Source organism: Eutrigla gurnardus, assembly GCF_963514095.1.
Source record: "Eutrigla gurnardus genome assembly, chromosome: 4".
Lineage (NCBI taxonomy): Eukaryota > Metazoa > Chordata > Actinopteri > Perciformes > Triglidae > Eutrigla > Eutrigla gurnardus.
In genome coordinates this window covers 19,781,886-19,802,632 of record NC_139918.1, presented here as the reverse complement: position 1 = coordinate 19,802,632, position 20,747 = coordinate 19,781,886, and the positions used below count along the sequence as shown (strand labels likewise).

General features: G+C 43.6%; 1 protein-coding gene across 1 annotated transcript; it reads right to left on the bottom strand.

Annotated features, from left to right (window-relative positions):
* Positions 1 to 1,145: 1,145 nt before the first annotated feature.
* Positions 1,146 to 20,219, bottom strand: dnm3b (dynamin 3b). The gene is made up of 21 exons (XM_084007329.1): positions 19,941 to 20,219; positions 19,146 to 19,524; positions 17,240 to 17,313; positions 16,861 to 17,010; positions 15,174 to 15,377; positions 14,340 to 14,438; positions 13,925 to 14,085; positions 13,445 to 13,587; positions 13,110 to 13,245; positions 12,210 to 12,277; positions 11,461 to 11,599; positions 11,209 to 11,295; positions 10,795 to 10,865; positions 10,530 to 10,584; positions 8,956 to 9,069; positions 4,972 to 5,081; positions 4,178 to 4,292; positions 3,654 to 3,818; positions 3,273 to 3,508; positions 2,982 to 3,155; positions 1,146 to 2,044 (listed from the first exon to the last, which is right to left on the bottom strand). The coding sequence occupies exons 2-21, from the start codon at positions 19,304 to 19,306 to the stop codon at positions 2,002 to 2,004; spliced, it is 2,505 nt and encodes an 834-aa protein (XP_083863455.1). The 5' UTR covers positions 19,307 to 19,524; positions 19,941 to 20,219; the 3' UTR covers positions 1,146 to 2,001.
* Between the last annotated feature and the right edge of the window lie 528 nt (positions 20,220 to 20,747).

Genomic DNA, 20,747 nt, shown 5'->3' with positions numbered 1-20,747 from the left:
TAATTCTGTGAAGACAAATTAGTGCTATCTTCTAAAAGAAAGTCTACCAATGGGGATTTTCCATTAATAACCTATAAAGTGTTAAAAGTCTCTGGATTCAATATTAAGTTTGTGATCTTGAAGAAGTAATTTGGCAGAATAGATAAAGTTTTTGTATTTATCAGTGAGCAAGGGAGCAAACCAGAGCAGATTATTTGACAACACAGTATTGTGTTGCACTCAAGTAATGTCCCCAAAACCCAGTGGCTTTAAAAATAACAACTCCGTTGACAAAATGAGATAATATGAGGAAGAAGTTTATTGAGGAGCGATACAGAGACACAGAAAATAACAACTGTTGCAATTCCCCAGTTTAACATTATGCCCTCTGCTAAACAATGCCATATTACTACAACTGGAACCATTTTGTTGTTGTTCTTCAGCACATTTACTTTTTCTTTTTCTTTTTTTTTCCCCCAACTATCCAATTCTCTTTCAACATTTAGCTTTGGCAATACAGAATTGTAACTCATGCCGGTAAGGCAGTCTAAATCAGAGTGAAGAGAGCCTTTAGTGAATAGAGACACAGAGAACGATTAAAGCGCTAGGATCCTTGATGAGGTCTTAATAGTCCACAGGTACAGTATCTCCTTATCATTACCAATATACATCAGAACACAGTTTCGGCCCATATACACAATAACAAACTGACAAAGAAGCACTTGAACATTGACAATACCACCTTAAGCTCTGATGGAGACGCTGACTGACTGGCTTGGATGGTTGTGAGAGAAGAGGGAATGCGAGAGACTAGAAGAGCTGAGAAAAAGGGAAAGTGAGCTAGTTTGTGATGGGCATGCATGTTTCAAACCTGAGAAAAAGGCTAAATGGAAACATGTAAATGCATGTTCTTTGTTCGTTCAAGAAGGAACTTGTGTTTTGTCATGTTACGTTGTGTTTTTTTAGTTTTTTTTTTCCTTCTCACAAGTCAGCATCTGAATCTGAGCTTAAGGCTGCAACAGTCACAACTTGACCATTGATACAGCACAGGTGGACACCTATGACAAGGTTAAATGCATTATTGAGGCTGTTTCCATATAGAGAATACTGAAGGTGCTCCTCAGCCTTGCTATGTGTGTATGGCTGCTACTACAACACAGGAACAACTCACAAAAGTCCAACATTAAATTTACTCCCGAGGGTTTCATGATTCATCATTGACAGCTTTGACCATGAAAACGAATACAACTGAAACGCCAACAAACGTGCAGACGGACAGCACATGCACACGTGTCCTCACGCACTCACACACACACACACACACACACGTACACAGAATTACTTCTAGTGCACAAACACGCACACACACAAGCACACACGCATACACACGCACACACACACACACACACACACACGCACACACACACACAACTTCTGTTCCTAAGAGAACATTAAGCTGATAATTAACACTTAAGGGGGCATTATACAATAAATTAATACAATAGTAAATCAAAACCCAGCCTACATATAGGCAAATTAGTCCCTCCCCCATATACATACACACAAAACTTTCTCTCTCACACACACACTACATACACACACTCCCATGCAATAAAAGCAGCTCATGTGCCATGCTGCATTTTGGAATGAGTAGGGCAGTACGGCTGCTGAGCGTTTTTTCATGTAGAAGCAGCAAGTGGGGGTAGGGGCTGACTTGGGGAGTGGTTTTGTGAGGAAGGGGGGGTAGAGGTTCCAGGGACTGATCCTGGGTAGTGGATCTGCTAAGCAAACCTGGACCACAGGCGAGCGACAAGCGCACATACACATACACCACAAGACAAGTACCATACTGTACATAGATATATGGACATCGTCACCTGGCAGGAAATTGAGGGTCAAAGGGGTCAAAGACTTCAGTGTCTGCACTAAGGAGAGACCAGGACAACAGAGCCATGGCTAATAGAGAGAAGGATGGCGTGGACGAGGGAGGGAGATGAGCGTCGGAGGAACCCATTTAGACCTTTATGGCGGGGCTTGTCTTGTAGGAGATGGCGGGGGTCGCCGGCTTGGGTGGAGAACGAATGAAAACGTGTGAGAAAGCGTGTCCGAGAACAGGGCAGACGAGATGTGGGACAGATAAGAGGAGAAAGGGAAATAAGACAAAAGGAGACAAGAAAAGAGACGACATTAGTCCTCACACAGTTTTAAGAGATGCAATGTTTCACAGAAGAAATTCTTCAATGTCAAAATGATGAATGTAAAGATTGTGAAACGCTAATAGAGGTGGCGAGATGAGAAGGTCGATGCCACTGTCAACGCTGTACGCTAAATATGAAGCTACCACCATGAGCCGGTTAGCTTAGTTTAGTTGAAGGCTGAGAGAAAAATAATCTCTTGATCGAGTGGCAGATATGGACCAGTTAACGTCCCGGTGAAGCGGCAGAGCATCTTTGGTTTCTGCACCGTGACTATCCCCCAGTGAAACTGGATATTTGAACGGTGAACAGTTAGAAGAGGGATTGAAATCAAATCATTCGCATTTGATTGGACCACTAGAAAGTGGGCGGGCTTGGAATGCTGCGTGATATGGAGCTACAGAGGGCTGTTGCTCCTGGATAAAACACGTCATATTTTATTTTACAGGAAGAAAAGATGATTGGATTTTGATTTAAATGTATTCTTTTGTAAAAACCTTTTGCTGTTAAAAAGCATTTTTCATTCCTTCTCTACTTAAATAAGAGCGTCTGAGTTGATTCAGAGCTTAATAAGGTGTAAAATGAGCAAATAAGGCCCTCTAGTCTTTTTGTCTTTAACTGATAATGTTACAATTTCATTTATATGTAAATTTATATCACCTCTTTTCTGGAGATTTGCTCCCAAGTTTCAGTCAGCCACATGGAGTACTATTCATTTGAAATGGAAGTTATAAGGGTCTTCATCATCTCCGCCCTCATAAGGACATCTTCTGCATCTTACTGACATTATATAAAGGTTGCATTTACCTGGGGATACTAGGAGGGGCCCGGTTAGGGCGACTGGGAGCCTGAGGGCTGTCAGCACTGTTATTGAAGGGCCCCAGGGGTCCTGGGCGGTTTGGTGGTGGTGGGGCGCCCCGGGGAGCTGGGCGCTGGCCTGAAGACATCCTCCTGGGGGCAGTGGGGCTGGCTGGAGGAGACCTGGAGAAGGGACAAGATATAGCCATGAATAATGTCTAGGAAAGCAGCCAACAATATGCTTTTGTTTTAAATGGTTAAAGAATACATATATGATCAGTTTAATACGAGTAACTTTACCTGCGACCACCAGTGGTTCCACCCACCCACGAGTTGTCGACAGGCGGAGGCAAGGGGACGGTGATGGTGGAGGTGGAGATATCACCAATGATGAGTAGGGCCTCCTTCAGAGCCTGGTGGGTCCTCAGCACCTCATCTCTCCTCTGGGCCTGCTCCTGGGACTCGTCCATCAGGGCATTCTGGTCGCCTGCAGAGTACAGCTGGGCCAACAGCTCCGCATTGATGAAGTCCTTCACCTAGTGGCAGGAAGAGGTAGTGCACGATGATGAATCAGAAATGTGAAAGGGAAGTAACAAGTACAGGCCTTCTGATGGACAAAGCAAAGGAAAGCTGACTTCAAAGCCAACATAAATGAAGAGAGTCATCTTTTTTTTTATTTACGTTGTTGATCATGAGATGCATGATGGTCTTGGGCATGAGGTCACGGATGCACTTGTTGACAATAGCCATGTAGGAGTCCACCAGGTTACGGATGGTTTCCACTTTACGCTCCAGCTGAGGGTCCATGGAGAAGTTCTCTGTGGCGGCGGTGGTCTCACTCTCAACCTGTGTGGATAAAGGGGAAGTAAAGAGAGGCAATGACAAAAATGCATGAGAAGTGAGGGGTCGACATTTACAAAATATATTGGATGCACTGTATGACACTGATTATTTCAAACAGGATGCTCATGTTTGTTTCTAAAATAATGGCATGTGAACTTTAAAGTGTATATTTTAGGAAAACAAGGCAACATTTTGCCATTTGTCAAATGTTTTTAAATATTTAAAAAAATAACTAAGAGTAAATAATAAAATACCAATAATGTTAAAGAGGAAAGGTCAATATATAAATAATAATACATGAGGAGGAGGGGTACGCAGGGAGTAAAGGAGCGATTGAGGGGAGAATAAATGAGTTTGCTCACCGCCATGACTTTCTCAGGATAGACCCCAGCACGGAGGAGAGAAGACTTCCAGCTGTCCACGTCATCCTGAGAGTCACAAGCCAACTCCAGGGTACGATTGTCCTTGTAAACATTCCTGAATGATGACACAGGACAACACGCATTCATCTTCCACCATTTCATTAGATGAACATAACAATTGAACTATGAATGATTTACTATTTTTAAAACTAGCAAAAATGCTGCAGATATAAAATCGGACATATAGAACAGTATTAGGCTATGTGCCTCATTACATGTGAGATATTTCGTAGTTCACCCCTTTCTAGCGTTTTGACCACAGAGGGATGAATTATCACTAAATGTTTTACAGGATGTTTTGCACAAATTACTCAAAGTTCAGGCCTTCAATACAGATGCACCATATTGTGAATAGATTAGGGTTTTGTCTGGGCTTTTTCCTATTTTATCATCATCAACCCACTATTACAACATCAAGACCTTCGAGTAACTGTTTTTAAAATAATCCCCAATAATAATTGACATAGTTATTCTTATCTACCTTATTTTTTTGTACTTTGTACTCTTAAATGGAGCTGTACATTTATTAGAAATACTCAGTTTGTCCCAGTCTGCGATCGTGCGTACATTCATGCATACATACTGTACAAAAACACATAATCCAAAACATATTTCAGCTGCCGCACCAGCGTACAGGCCTGGGACTCTATCGACTGCATGAAATTGCTGTGAAAAGTCTTGTTTTATTTGCAGAAACTTGAAAAGTACAAGTAAAAAAATATCTCACAGCTGACCTTGACTCTGTATTGAAAATACAGAATATGTGCTTGCTGGACATAAAACTCTTCTCCACATCGCGGACCTTTAGGTTGTCCAGAGGGAGCATGTACTTCTTTTCTTTCTCCTGTGAATGAGGGAATCACAAGGTATGGATTATGAGTGCTTTTTTACGACTAACGCAATTCGCTGAGTTTCGCGTTTTCACAAATTCTTGTGCAACGAAATTGGCACAAAATGTGCAAGAATATGTCCATAAGAGAAAGGTGAAATCAGGTTTAAAAAAAAAAAAAAATGGGGCAGAGGGGGGTGAGCAAAGAGAAAGGGGGTGACAGAGGGAGGAGGAATGGGGGAGAAATGAGAGTGGGAGGTAGAGGGGGAGTGGGTGGGGAAGGGGAAACAGAGAAAGAAAACGGAGAAGGAGAGCACATGTGGAAGTCATTACTGGTGTGGGTCAAGACACAGTCGTTCTTCACGGTGCGTTTTTTGCCAGGGAGAGCTGGCAGCTAAAGGCGGACTAAACGGACGAAAACGCAGATAGACGCGAGCACAGGAGGTCCAGTGATTAAACACAACGTTCCTCCTCGGAGGTAGAAGCTCAAGCACAACTGTGACACATTCAAAGGGCGGCCTGTGATGGATGCTTCGGTTGAAGAATCTCTGCTCTTCACTTTTACACTCCATCCTAGTCTCCATCTTTCTTAAACCTCTCTGCCTTTTTTTTTTTCTTTTATCCCTCCCCCTCTATATTTTCTCAATATTTTTTCTTTCCATTCCAGAGGGGCCCACTTCCTGCCTGATTTTTTTTTTTTTTTTTGGAGAAGGAGGGAGAGTGAGCGAGAGAGGGAGAGATTAAATGACAGCCTGGCGTTAAAACTCAACATCTGGTAGTGCTTAGCAGCACACAGAGAACCAAGGAAGGAGGGAGAAGTTAAAGAGACGGCGGCTGAAGGAGGAGGAGAGACCGAGAAGAAGGAACACTAAAGTGGATTTGCAAAAGATTTGCAGAAGAAAGCCCACATCTGGTCTGAGGGTCCGGGAAGAGATGGTAGATGGTGGCAGGTAAGAATTAAAGGAGGATGAGGATAGACGTAAAAAAAAAATAAAAAAAAAAGACAAGAAAACTCTGCAGACTCTTCTGCTTTGTATTCCCCAAGGGGTCACCGCAGCCCATATATGGTCACATGGGTCTCCTCCCTCTTCCTCTCTCTTCCTCTCCCTTTTCTCACTCACTCACTCACCCCCCTCACCCCCCCTCCGTCTCTCTCTTTCCCTCTTTTTTGTAATACCCCCTCCCTGAACGTGCAGCCAGTCTGTCCCAGTCGTCTGAGCGAATATGCCACGTCAAGGCTGGATACTCTTCATGGCCGGCGTGACCAAAACGGACCGCGAGGGGACCCAGAGCTCAAACGTCTTACCAAAACAAATAAACACGGCAAGAGACGTGCACCAAAAGGCTGGGGAAGGCGGCGAGCGCGGATGCGGCGAATTTGCAGTTTTCGATGGGTGTTTTTTTTCTGATAGATGGGATCCTTTGCAGCCAAAATGGAGAGGGGCGAAGGGAGGGCACAGACGACAGAGCCGGCCGCGAGCATCTGGAATGGCAGAAAACAGCACACAGGGCCTGGCTCTTAACTCCGGCTCCGTCCACCCAGTGTTCAGACTACCTGTTCATTATAATACTGGTGTACAGTAGTCTGCACATTGGTTAGACTGGGCATGGACCCTCTTCTGTCAGTCTGTCTTTCTGTGTCGCTCTCTCTGTCTCTCTGTTGGCATTTCAGGCCTCCAAGATGTCTGGGTTTTTAGTTTTTTTTTGCATCTGTTCCTTCCTTCTCACCCTTTGCTATTGTTTTATCTAGTTATAATGTGTATGTGATCTATATTCATCTGTATTTTGTCCATTCTAACACTCGCCACTTCCTTTTCACTTATTTTTTTTTTTTTTGGAATAAACTTACATCACCAATTTTCAACACTAACCGCAGATTTGACAACGCGCTGTGAAAACCAAGGTGTGAAAGACTCCAAATTCTGAGCCATCATTTGTGTGATAAAAGATTTGAAGCCCGAGCTCACAAAATGGTGAGCTCACATAATTTATAGCATGAATGAGTAAGTGTGAGGGCTGCTAGCCTGGTGCTCTGATGAAGATGTGGTCCACTGGAAGGGGGGGGGAGGAGCGAGCATGGCTGCAAGGCGTCTAACACAGGCCAAGGGAACGAGGGCCAATCAATCAAGTTGAGTTTGAAAATACAGGCAGACACCTCCAGTGAAGTTATTTCCGTGGGTGGCCAAAATGGAGCTGGAAGGCTTAAGGCGGAGGACAGTGATGTAAACTAGATAGTCGTGGTGTCAAATAACTGCAAAACGGCTGGGAGGAGAAGTGTTCTGCAGATGGTGCAAGAAATAATAAGCAAAAGCTACTAAAGTGCATCAAATATATATATATATATATATATATATATATATATATATGCACACAGGATGTGCTTTGTTTGACTGGTCAGTTAATGAGTGTAGGTCTATTTTAGCAGCTCTTGTGTTGTTGGTGAAAGTTAGTGGAAACGCAACTATAGTGACTCCTAGAGTTGAAGGTCAGAAACAGAACTGGGGTGGGGGGGGGGGGGGGGGGGGGGGGTATTGATATTTAATAGAGGGGGGGTTCTCTCCGCCGAAACATTGGAGGCTGATGTTTGGATTAAAAACTCTGGATTTTCCTGCCAAGAATGCAAGCGGTTCCAAAGTAACTGCCAACCACAGGAGGGAGGAGGGTGTGCTGGTGTGTGTGTGTGTGTGTGTGTGTGTGTGTGTGTGTGTGTGTGTGTGTGTGCATCCACGTGTGTACACACATGCATGCGTATGTGACTATAGAAAGTTCACGGGGTGTAAAACAGAAATATACAAGGCGAAGCCAGTGGAGTCTATAATTTCCTACATTACCACACTGGCGTATCAAATGTCAAACGGCAGACCCAGTGCTGTGCGGCCCACGTGCTCTCTGAGGGCTGAGTATGCTTTCATATATTTTTGGGTGTCTGTGAGTGAGCATTTGGTGGGGATTGGGACTATTCCAAATGTGCAGAGTGAATGCCTGAACTCCCAGTGGAAAGAGGTGGAGAGGAGGGAAGAAAGAGAAAAGAAGGGAAACGGAGAGACAAAGGGAAAGATGAATGGAAAGAAGCAGTGAATGACAAGAACCAGGGCCAAACTCTACACATACGTAAGAGTGACTCTTCGGCAAAGGCTCCCAAATAGTGAGCTGACCTACATTAAAGTGGAACCAGATACGAAAATCTATTCTGCAAACCAGGCGAGGGACCAAACAAGATCCAATAAACAAACGACAATGCAGAATCAACACCAACTGGCTGAAGGAGTTGCAGTGTGTCTGCCTATCTACACTTGCTGTGCAGAATAACCTCCAACCTGTACAGCAGGCACAGACAGGCAGATAGACATCAGCCCGCCTAATGAGCCGGCAGGAAGGACCGAATGCTGCATCCCGTCGATGCAGAGTGGTGCAAAAGGTGTGCTTTTCTCCAAAAAACAGTATAGTTGTTGGGTCTTTATGATGTATTATGACAATGGAAATAAAACGAATACATTTCACCCTTGAGTTCCGAGTCATTTACCATGTGTGAAGTTAATTGTTGGTTCTGTTCTGCACAACACCAGACTGTCATCTATCAGTTTTACTTGATTTATTTTGTTAAATGCACAAAGAATAATTCCACACATAATATTTGTCTGATTTTTTACTGGATCTCCATCCTGATGTTAAAATCAAGGTCCTAAATATGGATTAAAAAACTAAAAATGTTCTTTTTATCTGCTAAATACTCAAAAAATAGCTCCGCAAGTCAATAAAATGCATCATAAGTCAAGGTGGTTCTACCGACTCAGGTAATAATTCTCTGTGGATGCGTTATGACGAGCGACACCTTTCACATTAAGAGGGATTTGATGGATTGTTATTATAACAAGTATGCTCTACTCACCTCATCATCCTTGAACCAGGAGAGGCTCTCGGCTGTCAGCACGAACCAGTACTCCTTGGCTCCTCCCTTCATGATGCTGATGTTGTTGATGGTCAGCCAGCCTTTGCGAATGACCTGCGGGGAGGGGATGGTCCGAAAATCAGAAATTGCAGAAAAAATGAAGAAGAAAGAAAAAGACGGCGACGACAGGAGTTCTTCATCCAAAATCGTTTTGATAAAACATACCGTGGCTAAAGGTATGCCAAAATTAATCTGTGCAGGTAATCAATGCATGAATTGCGATGAGATGGGTGTGAAGGTCAGGTTAGGTGTGTCATTGTGTCTTTTGTGCATTCACATTCAAGGAAGTGTGCTCACATTGCTCCAAGCAGAGGCCAGTGTTAGCTTGTTAAGTGTTCATTGTGTTAAGTGCTGCAAGCACACAAAGCATGTGTGTGTGTGTCAACCGTGTTGGGTGTATTAACCCTACAAGCCCTACATAAACAGGCCTGCGGGCACAGTGCCAAGTGATTATTAGGTTAGATTACTGTCAGTGTTGCACCGCCTAAGACTTACTAAGGAGGTTACCCAAATCATTACAAAGCCTTTCTGTCATAGGCAAACTTTAGAGGGCTTGGTTGCGCCTGGATATAAAATAAATAATGCTTCTTCTTTTAGTCTTGGAGATGATATTCTACCTGCCAAACCAAGGTAATAATTCATTTCCATTTGTCTAGTTGGCAACCTCTTGTAGTCTGCGGGCGCTGGTGGGTGGAGGGGGGGGGGGGGGGGGGGTTAGAGAATTAGGTTAGAGAATAAACTCTTACAATCAGGCCTGATGCGGGAGGAGAGGAGGCCTGCAACAGGAAGGGAGGTGGGGGGGATTTAGAAACCTTGTGGCACTAAAAAACAAATGGTAACTCTTCTTGTGCAACTAGTATTAAATAAAAATGCCTCTGCCCAACAGTAGCTTACACAGCCAATATGCCATTGTTGAACGCCACCAAGAGTAGAAAACGAGAAAAATGACAGGTTCTTATGCAGCGGCCCTGGAGAGCACCACACGATGGGCAGAAGTGTTACTGCAGACACAAGTGACATTGCAAACCATAACCCACAATGAGCAATACTCACCAACAGACACCCATAAGAGGGCAGCTGAGATTCTCACTAAGGGATGGGGATGAAATGCAAAGTGGCACCTTGATGACACAGGAAGGGGGTTCAAACAAAGGGAAATGTCTCAACAACAACACCAGTGATGATGGTGGCATAAAGTAATAGAACCCGACGTGATTCTTTTACGGACATAAAATTATGAAAACAAAGAAGCAAGCAGACCGCTGTACAAAAAACTGGTGCCCCCGGTAAACACAATAAACCATGCATGACTGAAATATAAAATAATAATAACCAAATCTAAGAACTGAAGGCTAAAATGTACACATAAAGGTAAAATCTGTGCAATGCAAAAGATTCTTTCATTTCAGCACGTCTCTGCAGTAGCCATCCTGCTGCCGTGTGGCTGTGCAGGACTCCCTTGACCTTGTGCTCGGCTGCTTGTGTGTGACATACAAGACATGACTAATGCTCACCTGATTTCCTGCTGAACTCTGGCTCTTATTAGTCTGACTGCTCCTCTGTTGCGCACTGCGGTAGAGAAACAACCGAGAGAGAGAGAGAGAGAGAGAGAGAGAGAGAGATGGCAGCAGAGACGGGATGAAGGTAGAGAAGAGAGATGGAGAAAAAAAAATATATGAATAAAAGGAGATCTTCATAACATTTTGTTTTTGCCTGACATGTTTAGTCATAAACAAAAATGTATCACGGTGGAGCCAAGCTAATAGATGATGTCTTTACTTAGCAAAGCCAATGAAGTCTTCGTGGTTAGTGTTGATGTAAGAGAGCTGGATGTCTATCACCAGCAGAACCTGTAACGACACAAAACATCGAACACGCGGCGAGTCATTCTGAGAGGAACGTAATAGTTTGGCATTTTGGGAAAGACCATTTTATTTAGCTGAGAGGTAGATTTCTGGACTGTCTGGTATGCAGTTTGTTACTTTCAGACAGAGCCAGGCTAAACCTTTGCCCCATTCCCAGTCTTTGTGCTAAGCTAATCTGCTTCAAAATCTGTTTCTCTAAATGTATTATGTTATACAGGATGTTTATCAATAGTAATCTGTGGTTCATTGATAACTTGTTTATAATTCCATAACATCACAATGACAGATACAGATGTGTGCATACATGTCACAATCTAATGAGTGTTACCTGGTCCTTGGCCCGACTCTCTCTGTCTCGGATGTGAGAGGTCACAATTCTCTCAGTCTCCTCGCGCAGCATGGGGAAGCATTCCAGCTGAAAACACATCAAACAGCTTATCACTCATTCCACCACGACGAGGAATGTGGAAGAATGACGACGAAAAGACGTGTCTTTTAATCTGCATCCTCGTCATTCGTTCCATCTTTCCCTTTCTTTTTCATTTCAAACGTTCACACCCCAATGAACAAGATGAGTTACCTTGTTGGAGCACTGGCGCACCGTGTTAATCAGTTCCTGGATGACCATGTCCACACACTTGACGCACGGCTCCTTCAGCTTTATGACCTGCTTCTTCACGATGGCCTCAAACGCCATGTCCGGGGTGAAAAGTCCAGTCCTGAAACGCACCAGGAGGAAGAGAAAGAGGATACAGTTGTGATGAAAAGTGGTTTCCCTTTCCCAATATTTCATCTGGATTTTGGCTCTGTTGTCTTTGGTCGCAGTAAGAAAGGGGTTTAATTGATGTGTTAAAAACACTCATGGTAGATATTGGACCTTCTATTGGAGGGACTTCAGGCCAAAATGTATGTTTCTTTAAATATCACATTTCTTCACTTGGGTGGCAATTCTTTAGGCTGTGGTGGCTAACCGCTGCTGAACCAATATAGAAACACACACTGGAGGCTGGAACGATCAGAAAGACAACATGCTCCTCCCTTGTTTATACATTCCCTTACAAACCATACATTTTTAGGTTTAAACCAAAATCAAAGAGCTGTACTTTTCCTTTTTGTATACCATATAATCATTAATATATTTGACAGTTTTCAGTCTGTGAAAAACAACAAATCTATACTTTTATAGTGCGGCAACAAGCAGTGGTAATATCACTGGTTGGTATATCTCAAATATTTGTAGGGATTGTGTGCCTGAGGCTGCGGTTCAACAGCAGGGGGTGTTGAAGAGGAAACACTTTGGTTTATTAAGTTTGGGAGACATATTCCTACCTGATACCGTGGATGTTCTTGATGGCATAACTGATCTCTCGACGCATCTCCTTCTCATCACACTCCATCTGAGGGGAACAGAGAGGATGAGTTAACAGTGCAGATACAGAGGTTTAATAGATGAGAGACAGGATGAAAAAGAGAGAAAATGGTACAAAAGGCTGCATTTGTACTATGAGTTGTTGGAATATATATTAACAACAGTGAAGCTATTTAGGGATTATTCAATAGAAAACTACGAGAGGCTGTGAAATATGTAATTTAGCTTTATAATCAGCCTTCATGATGTAATTGTCTTAAAATGATGGGGGAAAAAGTTCTACTGGGGGTGTCACTATTTTGCATTTCTGCATTTGCACCTCCGGTTCCCTCGTCTCAAAGTCAATGGGACGTTTTGTTCTACAACATAAACTATGTTTATGTTATGTTAATACCTCTCATGAATTTTGAAGGTTTTAAATGTCTTTAAAAAGGCAGTTGCTAAGAGCAACAACAAAACATCACCGTGCTGCCTAATCATTCGCAGCCTCATCGTGTATACTCATGCAGCTGCTGTGAAGGTAATTTTGAGCATTTCACCCTTCCAAAAAAGTAATGCTCATTTGTAAAGATTATGTTGTTGAACAAAACATGTATAATCATAAACTTGTGTTTGCATGAGAGCAATATTCTACAGGCCTCTCCAATGCTATCTTAAAAAAAAATGTCATCCTGCAGCTGTGTATCAGGCAGAAGAGTCAGTGCTGTGGCTATTATTGAGGTCAATGAGGTCATGAATTTGTTACCATTGCCATTTGTATTTGAAACAGGTCAAATAATTGTACTCCAGCAGATTATGTGACTTGTTTGTTTGTCTGTCTGTCTTGCATTGTGCGATTCTTCCATGTGCTTCTACGTCACCTTGACCAGCTCGAAGGGGAAACGCTCGTGGAAGATGCGGTTGATTTTTGCTCCACCAGACAGCTCCACTGTGTCCACCTGATCCCCCGACCCCTCAATCCTTTTCTCAAAGTCCACAGAGAACTGCTGCACCATCCTGAAATGACAACGATAAAAAAGAAAAATCCCCATGATAAATAAAAGACCAGCAATGACTTCTGACATCTAAAATAAGAGCTGATTAAATAAATTAAGTGCATTCCTTGTTCAGTGCAAAAGTAGCAATAAATAAGTAAACTTAGATGTATTAACTAAGCCTCATGTTAATGCTCATGTGAGGAAAATAGGGCACTGACTGCAACAGCTGCTTGGTTTTGCGCGACGGGTCATCAGGTCGGTATCCCCGGTATTCCTCGGCCTCCTTGTCCAGAGCCAACAGCTGGGACTGCAGCTTGCTGCGGAAAGCTGGCAAGGTGTCCCGGATGTGATTGGTCAGTTGCTGTGGAGACACAAAGCTAGCAAAAATTAAACAAAGAATAATCAAAATGGAGTCAATGAGCATATATTATGGTATTGCCATTTTGTCTGTACAGTGATTTACCAATCAAGATTGTGTATTTCTCTGTATTCATAGAGAATGTTACATAACAAAGTAGAGCAAATGTGGAATTATAAGGAGTTGAACTAGAAAGAACGAGTGCATTTTCCACATACTGACTGTCTTATATCATCCACACACATACAATGGAAGCGAGAGAGAAAAAAAGCCCCCCCCTCTTATTATTAATTATGTAAAGTGCACTGTAGGAAAGCACAGGGAGGGAATCTATGATCACCTCGTTGAGCACTCTCTGCAGTCGTGGGGTGCCCATTTTTTCCGCCATGTGCCTGTATGATGCGTGGGACAAGAAGAACTTCCTCTCCGCCTCCAGCGCCGCTTTGATATCTTTCTTTCCATCGATGTCCTTTTGACTGCGATTCACCACTCCAATGTAACCTGGGAATTAACAAACGAGGGCACAAATTGAGAGAAATAATGAATTACAATCTCGGGAGAAACAGGCAGCGACTTCACTGGGAAGGCAAATAGAAGAAGCAGGCAGCGACGTGGAAGAAGGTAGAACAAGGACAGCGATATTGGATGCTGTGATTAAGAACGCAGGGCTGTGAGAGGGAAAGGTTACAAGAGAAAGAGCGAGTACAAGTGACTCTGGCTGGCATAGATCACGATACTGTATAACAGGAACACACCTCTTCGCAGGGGCAGCAACTTGTTCTCCAGTATTTCTCGGGCATCTGTGCCTTCGTCCATCAAATCCAGTTTGGTGATTACTCCAATAGTCCTCAGACCTAGAAGAGGGGTCAAAAAGATGTTGGGGAGATTAATGCTTTGGGTCGCTCTTGTGAGTTTTTTTTCTGTTTTATAACATTGAAACATTGACAAAATGAGCACTTAAAGATGTCGCCTTTGCCCGCATCCCAGTGCAGCTTTGCATCCAGCGTTTCTGGCTATTACCTGTTATGCCGTCTCCCTATAGCTTCCTGTTTTCTTCTATCTCACTCCCCTTGTCTGATATTATTCATCCCCACCCACAAGGTTACTTTGTTCTCCTCTTCGTAGCAAATACCTCCTCCTTTCCCGTGTCCTCCTCTCCTGTCTGAAGGTCAAACTCCTTGTGCATTACATAACTTTGATTCCTTTCTTACCCTTCCTCATTATCCCACTTCCAGCATCTCTTTTTCTTTTGCCTATTCTGTGTTTTTCTATTTTTTATTCCACCCATCTCTTTCTGACTTGCTTTCTCCCCTCTCCTCATTTATCTTTTCATGCCCTCCTTATCCTCCATTCCCCCCTCTTCTCAGCCCCTCGTTTCTAATAATAATGTGACACTTGATCGATCCCTGTAGGGAAATTGTGTTCCCACATTCAGAGAGGTCAGAGAACAAGGTCAGACAATGAGCACCATGCCTGCAGCTGATGGAGATCCGATGTCTTGTTCAGGTCAGTCTCACATGCTTCATTTCCACTCTTTACAACCTACAGCCTCCTTCACTCCCAATATTCTTTCCGTGCTCTGAGCTCACCCTGTGGATCCACGTCCTTGGCCAGTTTGAGAGCATCAGAGTTGGCCAGGTCAGAGTTGGCCGGAGTGACGGCCAGGATCAAACAGCTCTCTCTGGTGATGAACTGCATGATCATGTCCCGGATCTGCTGCTCGATGTCCACCGGCTGGTCTCCGACTGGCACCTTAGTGATGCCCGGCAGGTCGATGAGAGTCAGGTTCAGGACTGCACAGACAGAGAGATGGAAATAATACATTTTGGTGGCCTATGGTTATTTATTTAAAATAAACATCAAATTAGAACTATTGACCCAATTTTGTAAACTGTAATGAGACCCCAAATTACCATGTAATAAATACCAATAAATCGTTATCATGTATATAACCATAATCTTTAAATATTTAATATTCATTACTAAGTTTGTGTGTACAGCCTTTTAATTCTAAACCAGTCATCATTACAAACTATTATAACGTTAAGCTATAAACTAAATTATGTTTATGCGCTTTGATGGAACACATTATACAGGTGTTAATATTGCCATTTCTTACCAAATGTATTAAAATCTGCATTTCGTGGTTTGAAAGGGCTCAAACACCATCTACTATTAAATATCTGAAATACATAAGTTTAGGGGGACAAGCAATAAGACAGACAATCAGACAATCCTTTAGTATTTTGCTTTGGGTTTGTTTCAGAGTTGTATTGTAGTATCGTGTATTGTATTATCCAGTTTAGCAGGATTGGGAAATATCAGTTGCTAACCGATGTTTCATATAAGCAAATGTTATTTGCACAATATATCATAGTTTGAGGTATTTCAATTCTTCCCAGTTATAACAGTATTTCACTAGTGTCAGGTCAGATATGTCGACCATATTCCATATTAGCTTCATCTTCATCCATTAGCTAGGCGATGCAACAGTTAGTTCTTATGGTGAAAATATAGAGCTACAACTAACCTCTGCCTCTTAAAATAGATGATGAAATTGTTGTCTTAATTTAGTGATACTTAAATCTCCCATGGGTGATTATGTCTGGGCTCTGTTTGCACTTAATAACAGCTGGGATTTGTATAGGAACATTGGTGATCTAGAGATCTGATGAACATGTATGTGTTAAAGCATTTTAGGTTATTATTTATAGTCAATTACCCATCTGTCATCTGTATCTCAGCATTTCAAGATGTAATTCCAATTTGTTCTTGGATGTTAACTCTACATATTTTCAGTGTGAAACCAGAAAATGTAAAAAAAATAAAGAGAAAAGAAAAAAGATATAAGGTAGTAAACTTAGTCTTTAGCTAAAATGATAAGTGAATCACTATAAGATAACATTCACATTATCAATTATATTCACTTCAATTCGTGCCTCTGGTTATAAAGGACAGCACTCACTTTTTCAGTGCAAACAATCTAATGACAACTGGGTATGGCCTTGAATATGAATATATTGCGCTATATTAACACAAAGCTACCTCATTTTAATTCCTCAACAACATAGAAATTCATATATGCTGTATAATTATTTTTGCTGCCAAAAACCACATTCTTATTTATAATGACCCAAAATATTTCTGCCAGCTATGAATACAAAGAGCGGGAGTACGATGACTCACAGCTTGCCACAGTCTACCTTAATTCAAACGTGTTATTGCGTGCTGTTACTTGACAGTGAAAAAGAAGGAAGCTGGAATATGGCGTCGCACCATGAGGGGAGTAAACTCGCAGGTTGATGGGGACGGGCGATATTCCTTTGTTGGCCCCTGTGGCCCGGTCCGTCTCTGCCTCGATCTCTTGGCGAACCTCATCGAAGTCTGTGAACTTCTTTCCTTTGCAATGGAGGAATTCAGCCCATTCTAAGAGGATGAAAACGAAGACAATGTGAGTGGGATTAGTGGTGGCTGTGCTGCATGCAAGAGAAAAATAGTGCCAGTGTGAGAGGGGGAAAAAAACTGTATCATTTAAAAAGCAAAGAAAGGGATGCTGCACGTGTGTGTGTGTGTGTGTGTGTGTGTGTGTGTGTGTGTGTGTGTGTGTGTGTGTGTGTGTGTGTGTGTGTGTGTGGGTAGATGCTTGTTCACACACCTGCAGTAGCGCTGATAAGCTGCAGAACCAGGGGCCTGCGGGTAACAATACCAGATCCACGGGGCAGAAAGTCCCTGAGAAGACACAGCCAATCAAAACTCATTATATCAAAACACAGTCAATGGTAAGATTCTTCAAAGAGTATAAGCAATATTGGGGGCAAAAAAAATATATATATTTATTTTTATTTGATTTTCATTTGATTTTTTTCTTCTGAATTCTTGAAGGGCAATCATATTCTAATTATACCCTAAATGCCAGCTACTGTAGGCCCTTCAGTGTCACCAATCAGGTATCCTCTATGCCATAAATACAGCCGGAGTTGAATCGGGGCCATTTCAGCTGCTGCTGCTGCAACCAAGTGCTTCAACAGTACAGAACAATCTGACCTGATAAACAACAGGTCAAAATGTGCTGCAACGCTGACAAGGAGAGTTCTCATTTAAAAAAACGATGACTTCATCATTTCCCTAGGGGGTTCCAGACCAACTTGTTTCGCGTGCCTTTGTGCATGCACTCGTGAGCTTGCCTCAAACCATCACGACCACCTCCCATGCTAAAGGTCTGTTCTGAGAAAACCTTATCAACAACCGTATCGACCCTCAGAGCCCGAGCCCACTGCTTGTCCATTCAGTGCTGTGCAGAGCCAGTTCTAGACAGATGGACCATTACTCAGCATCACGACTCTCAATGAGGGCTGAAACAGGACAAAAAAAAAAATCAATGCATCCATCTGGAACCGCACACATGCATGTTAAAAGTGCACAAGAAAGGAATATTTGGTTACACCGAAGACAATCTAGCTGAAGGTAAGCTATGTAAGCAGCAGAGACATTCTGACTTTTAGTCCCCAGTCAATCTCCAAAAACACTGGGGCCTACATTTCCCATAATGCAAATCTACAGTATATTTCCTTAGACAGTCCCTACTCCCATCTTTCAAACTCAATACCCCCAGTTTTCTGTTAAAGAGTCTAAAGCCTAACTACAATGCCTCTGATGATATCATCAGGGTTAGCCTACTTACTCAGATGTTACAAAATTCCTCCCTGAGCCACAGAAGACATTAAACAGCTGATGTCACACCAGCACCAGCAAACTGACCTTTACATGCAAGACCGTAGTGACCCTTTAAATTATAACATTATATCAACAGGCAAACACGGTGCCCCGCAAAAAGAGAAATGCTACAATAAATGAGTCAATTAAAAAAGCCCTTTATCTCTTTGATATCCATAGATAATCATAGCTATTAGGACGTTGTTGTGGGACATGGCTGTGTTTCTGCTCCATCTTTTAACTTAAATAAACATTGGGATTTATGTCCCACTCGTGGTTGTTGAATACTTTAATCCATATCTTGAAAAAAAAAAAACCTCATCCGCTCATGATTTATTTGTTGAGGGTGACCAAAATCCAGGGCGAGATGATGAATATTCATGTATGTTTTCAGGAGTGGGAGTTGACATGAAGCAGGATGGTGTTTTAAAATGGTTACATGGCTCTGCACAATCTTCATTTTATATGCAAAAAAAAACATGACAGTATCATTTTTATGGAGTCAACAGCATATGAATGCCCTCCAAAAGGGGTGCTTGGGAGCGATGGATATTTCTAGCACTGTGAAGGAGCCTGACTGCAGTTGGTACTGACTGGGCTGAAATCCCCAAGGTGCTGCTGTAACCCAAATACCGCTTCCCTCCTCTGTCCTAGGCCACAAGACAAAAAAATAATACTGCACATAACATAAACAAAAGGTGTCATCACAAGGTGCAACAGCAGCGACTTAAAGCCGGGGGGAGAGATGGTTTGAACTCTGCACAGAGAGATTGGCCCCATAGGCCTCTTATGTCATCCTCAAGGTTAACCGGAGAAGGGATTATCCTATTTCTGGTGGTCAATTTTACCTGCCTACAAAGTTCTCCAGCACGGAGCTCTTCCCTGCACTCTGACCGCCGACCACTGCGATCTGCGGCAGGTCCAGGTTGCAGGCCTGGCCGATGGAGCTGAAGGCATCCTGCAGCTTGTTGACCAGCGGGATCAGATCCTCCATGCCACGGTTTCCCATGGTGCCTTTGGACGGGTGGACTCGTGATCAGCGAATGGAAATGGAGAGAGAGAGAGAGAGAGAGAGAGAGAGAGAGAGAGAGAGAGAGAGAGAGAGAGAGAGAGGAGGGGGGGATGTAGCGCTGCTATATTAGTCCGGGATACCGCGGTGCTTGTTGATGTGGGCTAGTGAAGTCATCTAGCCGCGCATTGCCCCGAGCCAAGTGAGGGTCGGACCGACTGTGGAAGCAGAGGAAGGAGAGAGAGAGAGAGAGACATCGACAGAGAGAGAGACATCGACAGAGAGAGAGAGAGAGAGAGAGAGTGAGAGAGATATGGACAGACAGGGACAGACAATTGCGCAGTTGCTTACCACAATCACCATAACCCCTCTCTCCGTCTCCCTCGCACACAAACACGCACACACACATGCATAAAGCCCACACAGCGAGCAGCTTTCAAGGGCATTTATGCTCCACACAGTCTCAGCAAACCCGTGTGCTATTCAACAATCCCACACATCGGACACACGAATATAGCAGTCAATCAAACGGGCAAAAACAAAAGCATCGCTCGCAGTGTCGACACACAGCGTCGACCAAACAACACAATCCCAGTCAATCACAACACGCTGTGGCAGCGCTGCGTCGCTTTACCCCGCCTCAGGATTCCCTCGGTGGCTTCGGTGTCCGATGGTCCCGGTCGCTGTCCAGTGCTGAAACGACGCGGCGGCGGAGACGAGCGAGAAGACCCTGGGCGATTATACAAGCACCACCTGCTATGGCGGTGCATCAGCTTGATCTCAAATCCCTGTGCATTGATATTGTGTTCGCCTGTGGGCTTCGTTCCGGTCGGACGGAATGTCAGAGCGGTCCCATCCCGAACACAAATTCGCCTTTGACAGATTAATCTTTTTTTTTTTCCTTCTTCTCTCTCCTCTCTCCCCCCTCCCCTTCTCTCCTCCGTTACGCGGTGTAATTGCGAAGCTACGCCTCGCTCGGTACAGCACAACGAACGCGGCGGAGGACCAATCAAAGCCGCGGGATCTGAGACGTAGGCCGAGGCACGCGGCGTCCCATTGGCTGGAGAGGTACAGGTTAGGCTTACCTGAGCCCGCCCCCTGTTTACATCCGTGCCGTTGTGAGTCATGCGGCACGGCTGCGCATCGCTGCAACAGAAGAGGTGGACACGCTCCTCCAGATCCCTGCAATAGGAGCAGAAACCAGCTGTCGTCAACCGCACACACTGCTAGTGCATACATGGGCATTCATCTTTTTTTGTTTTATGTCGCATTGCTTTGCGCATATTGTGTTGATGAGCTACATCTTTTATGACGTTGACATTATCGGCCCACGTTTTTGAAAGAGGAGGTTTAACCGGACAGGAAATGTGTGGCGCCCGGGTCTCAGACTGTCACTGCAGGGCCGAGGCTGCTGGTGACGGCCATGCGGGAAAAAAGACGC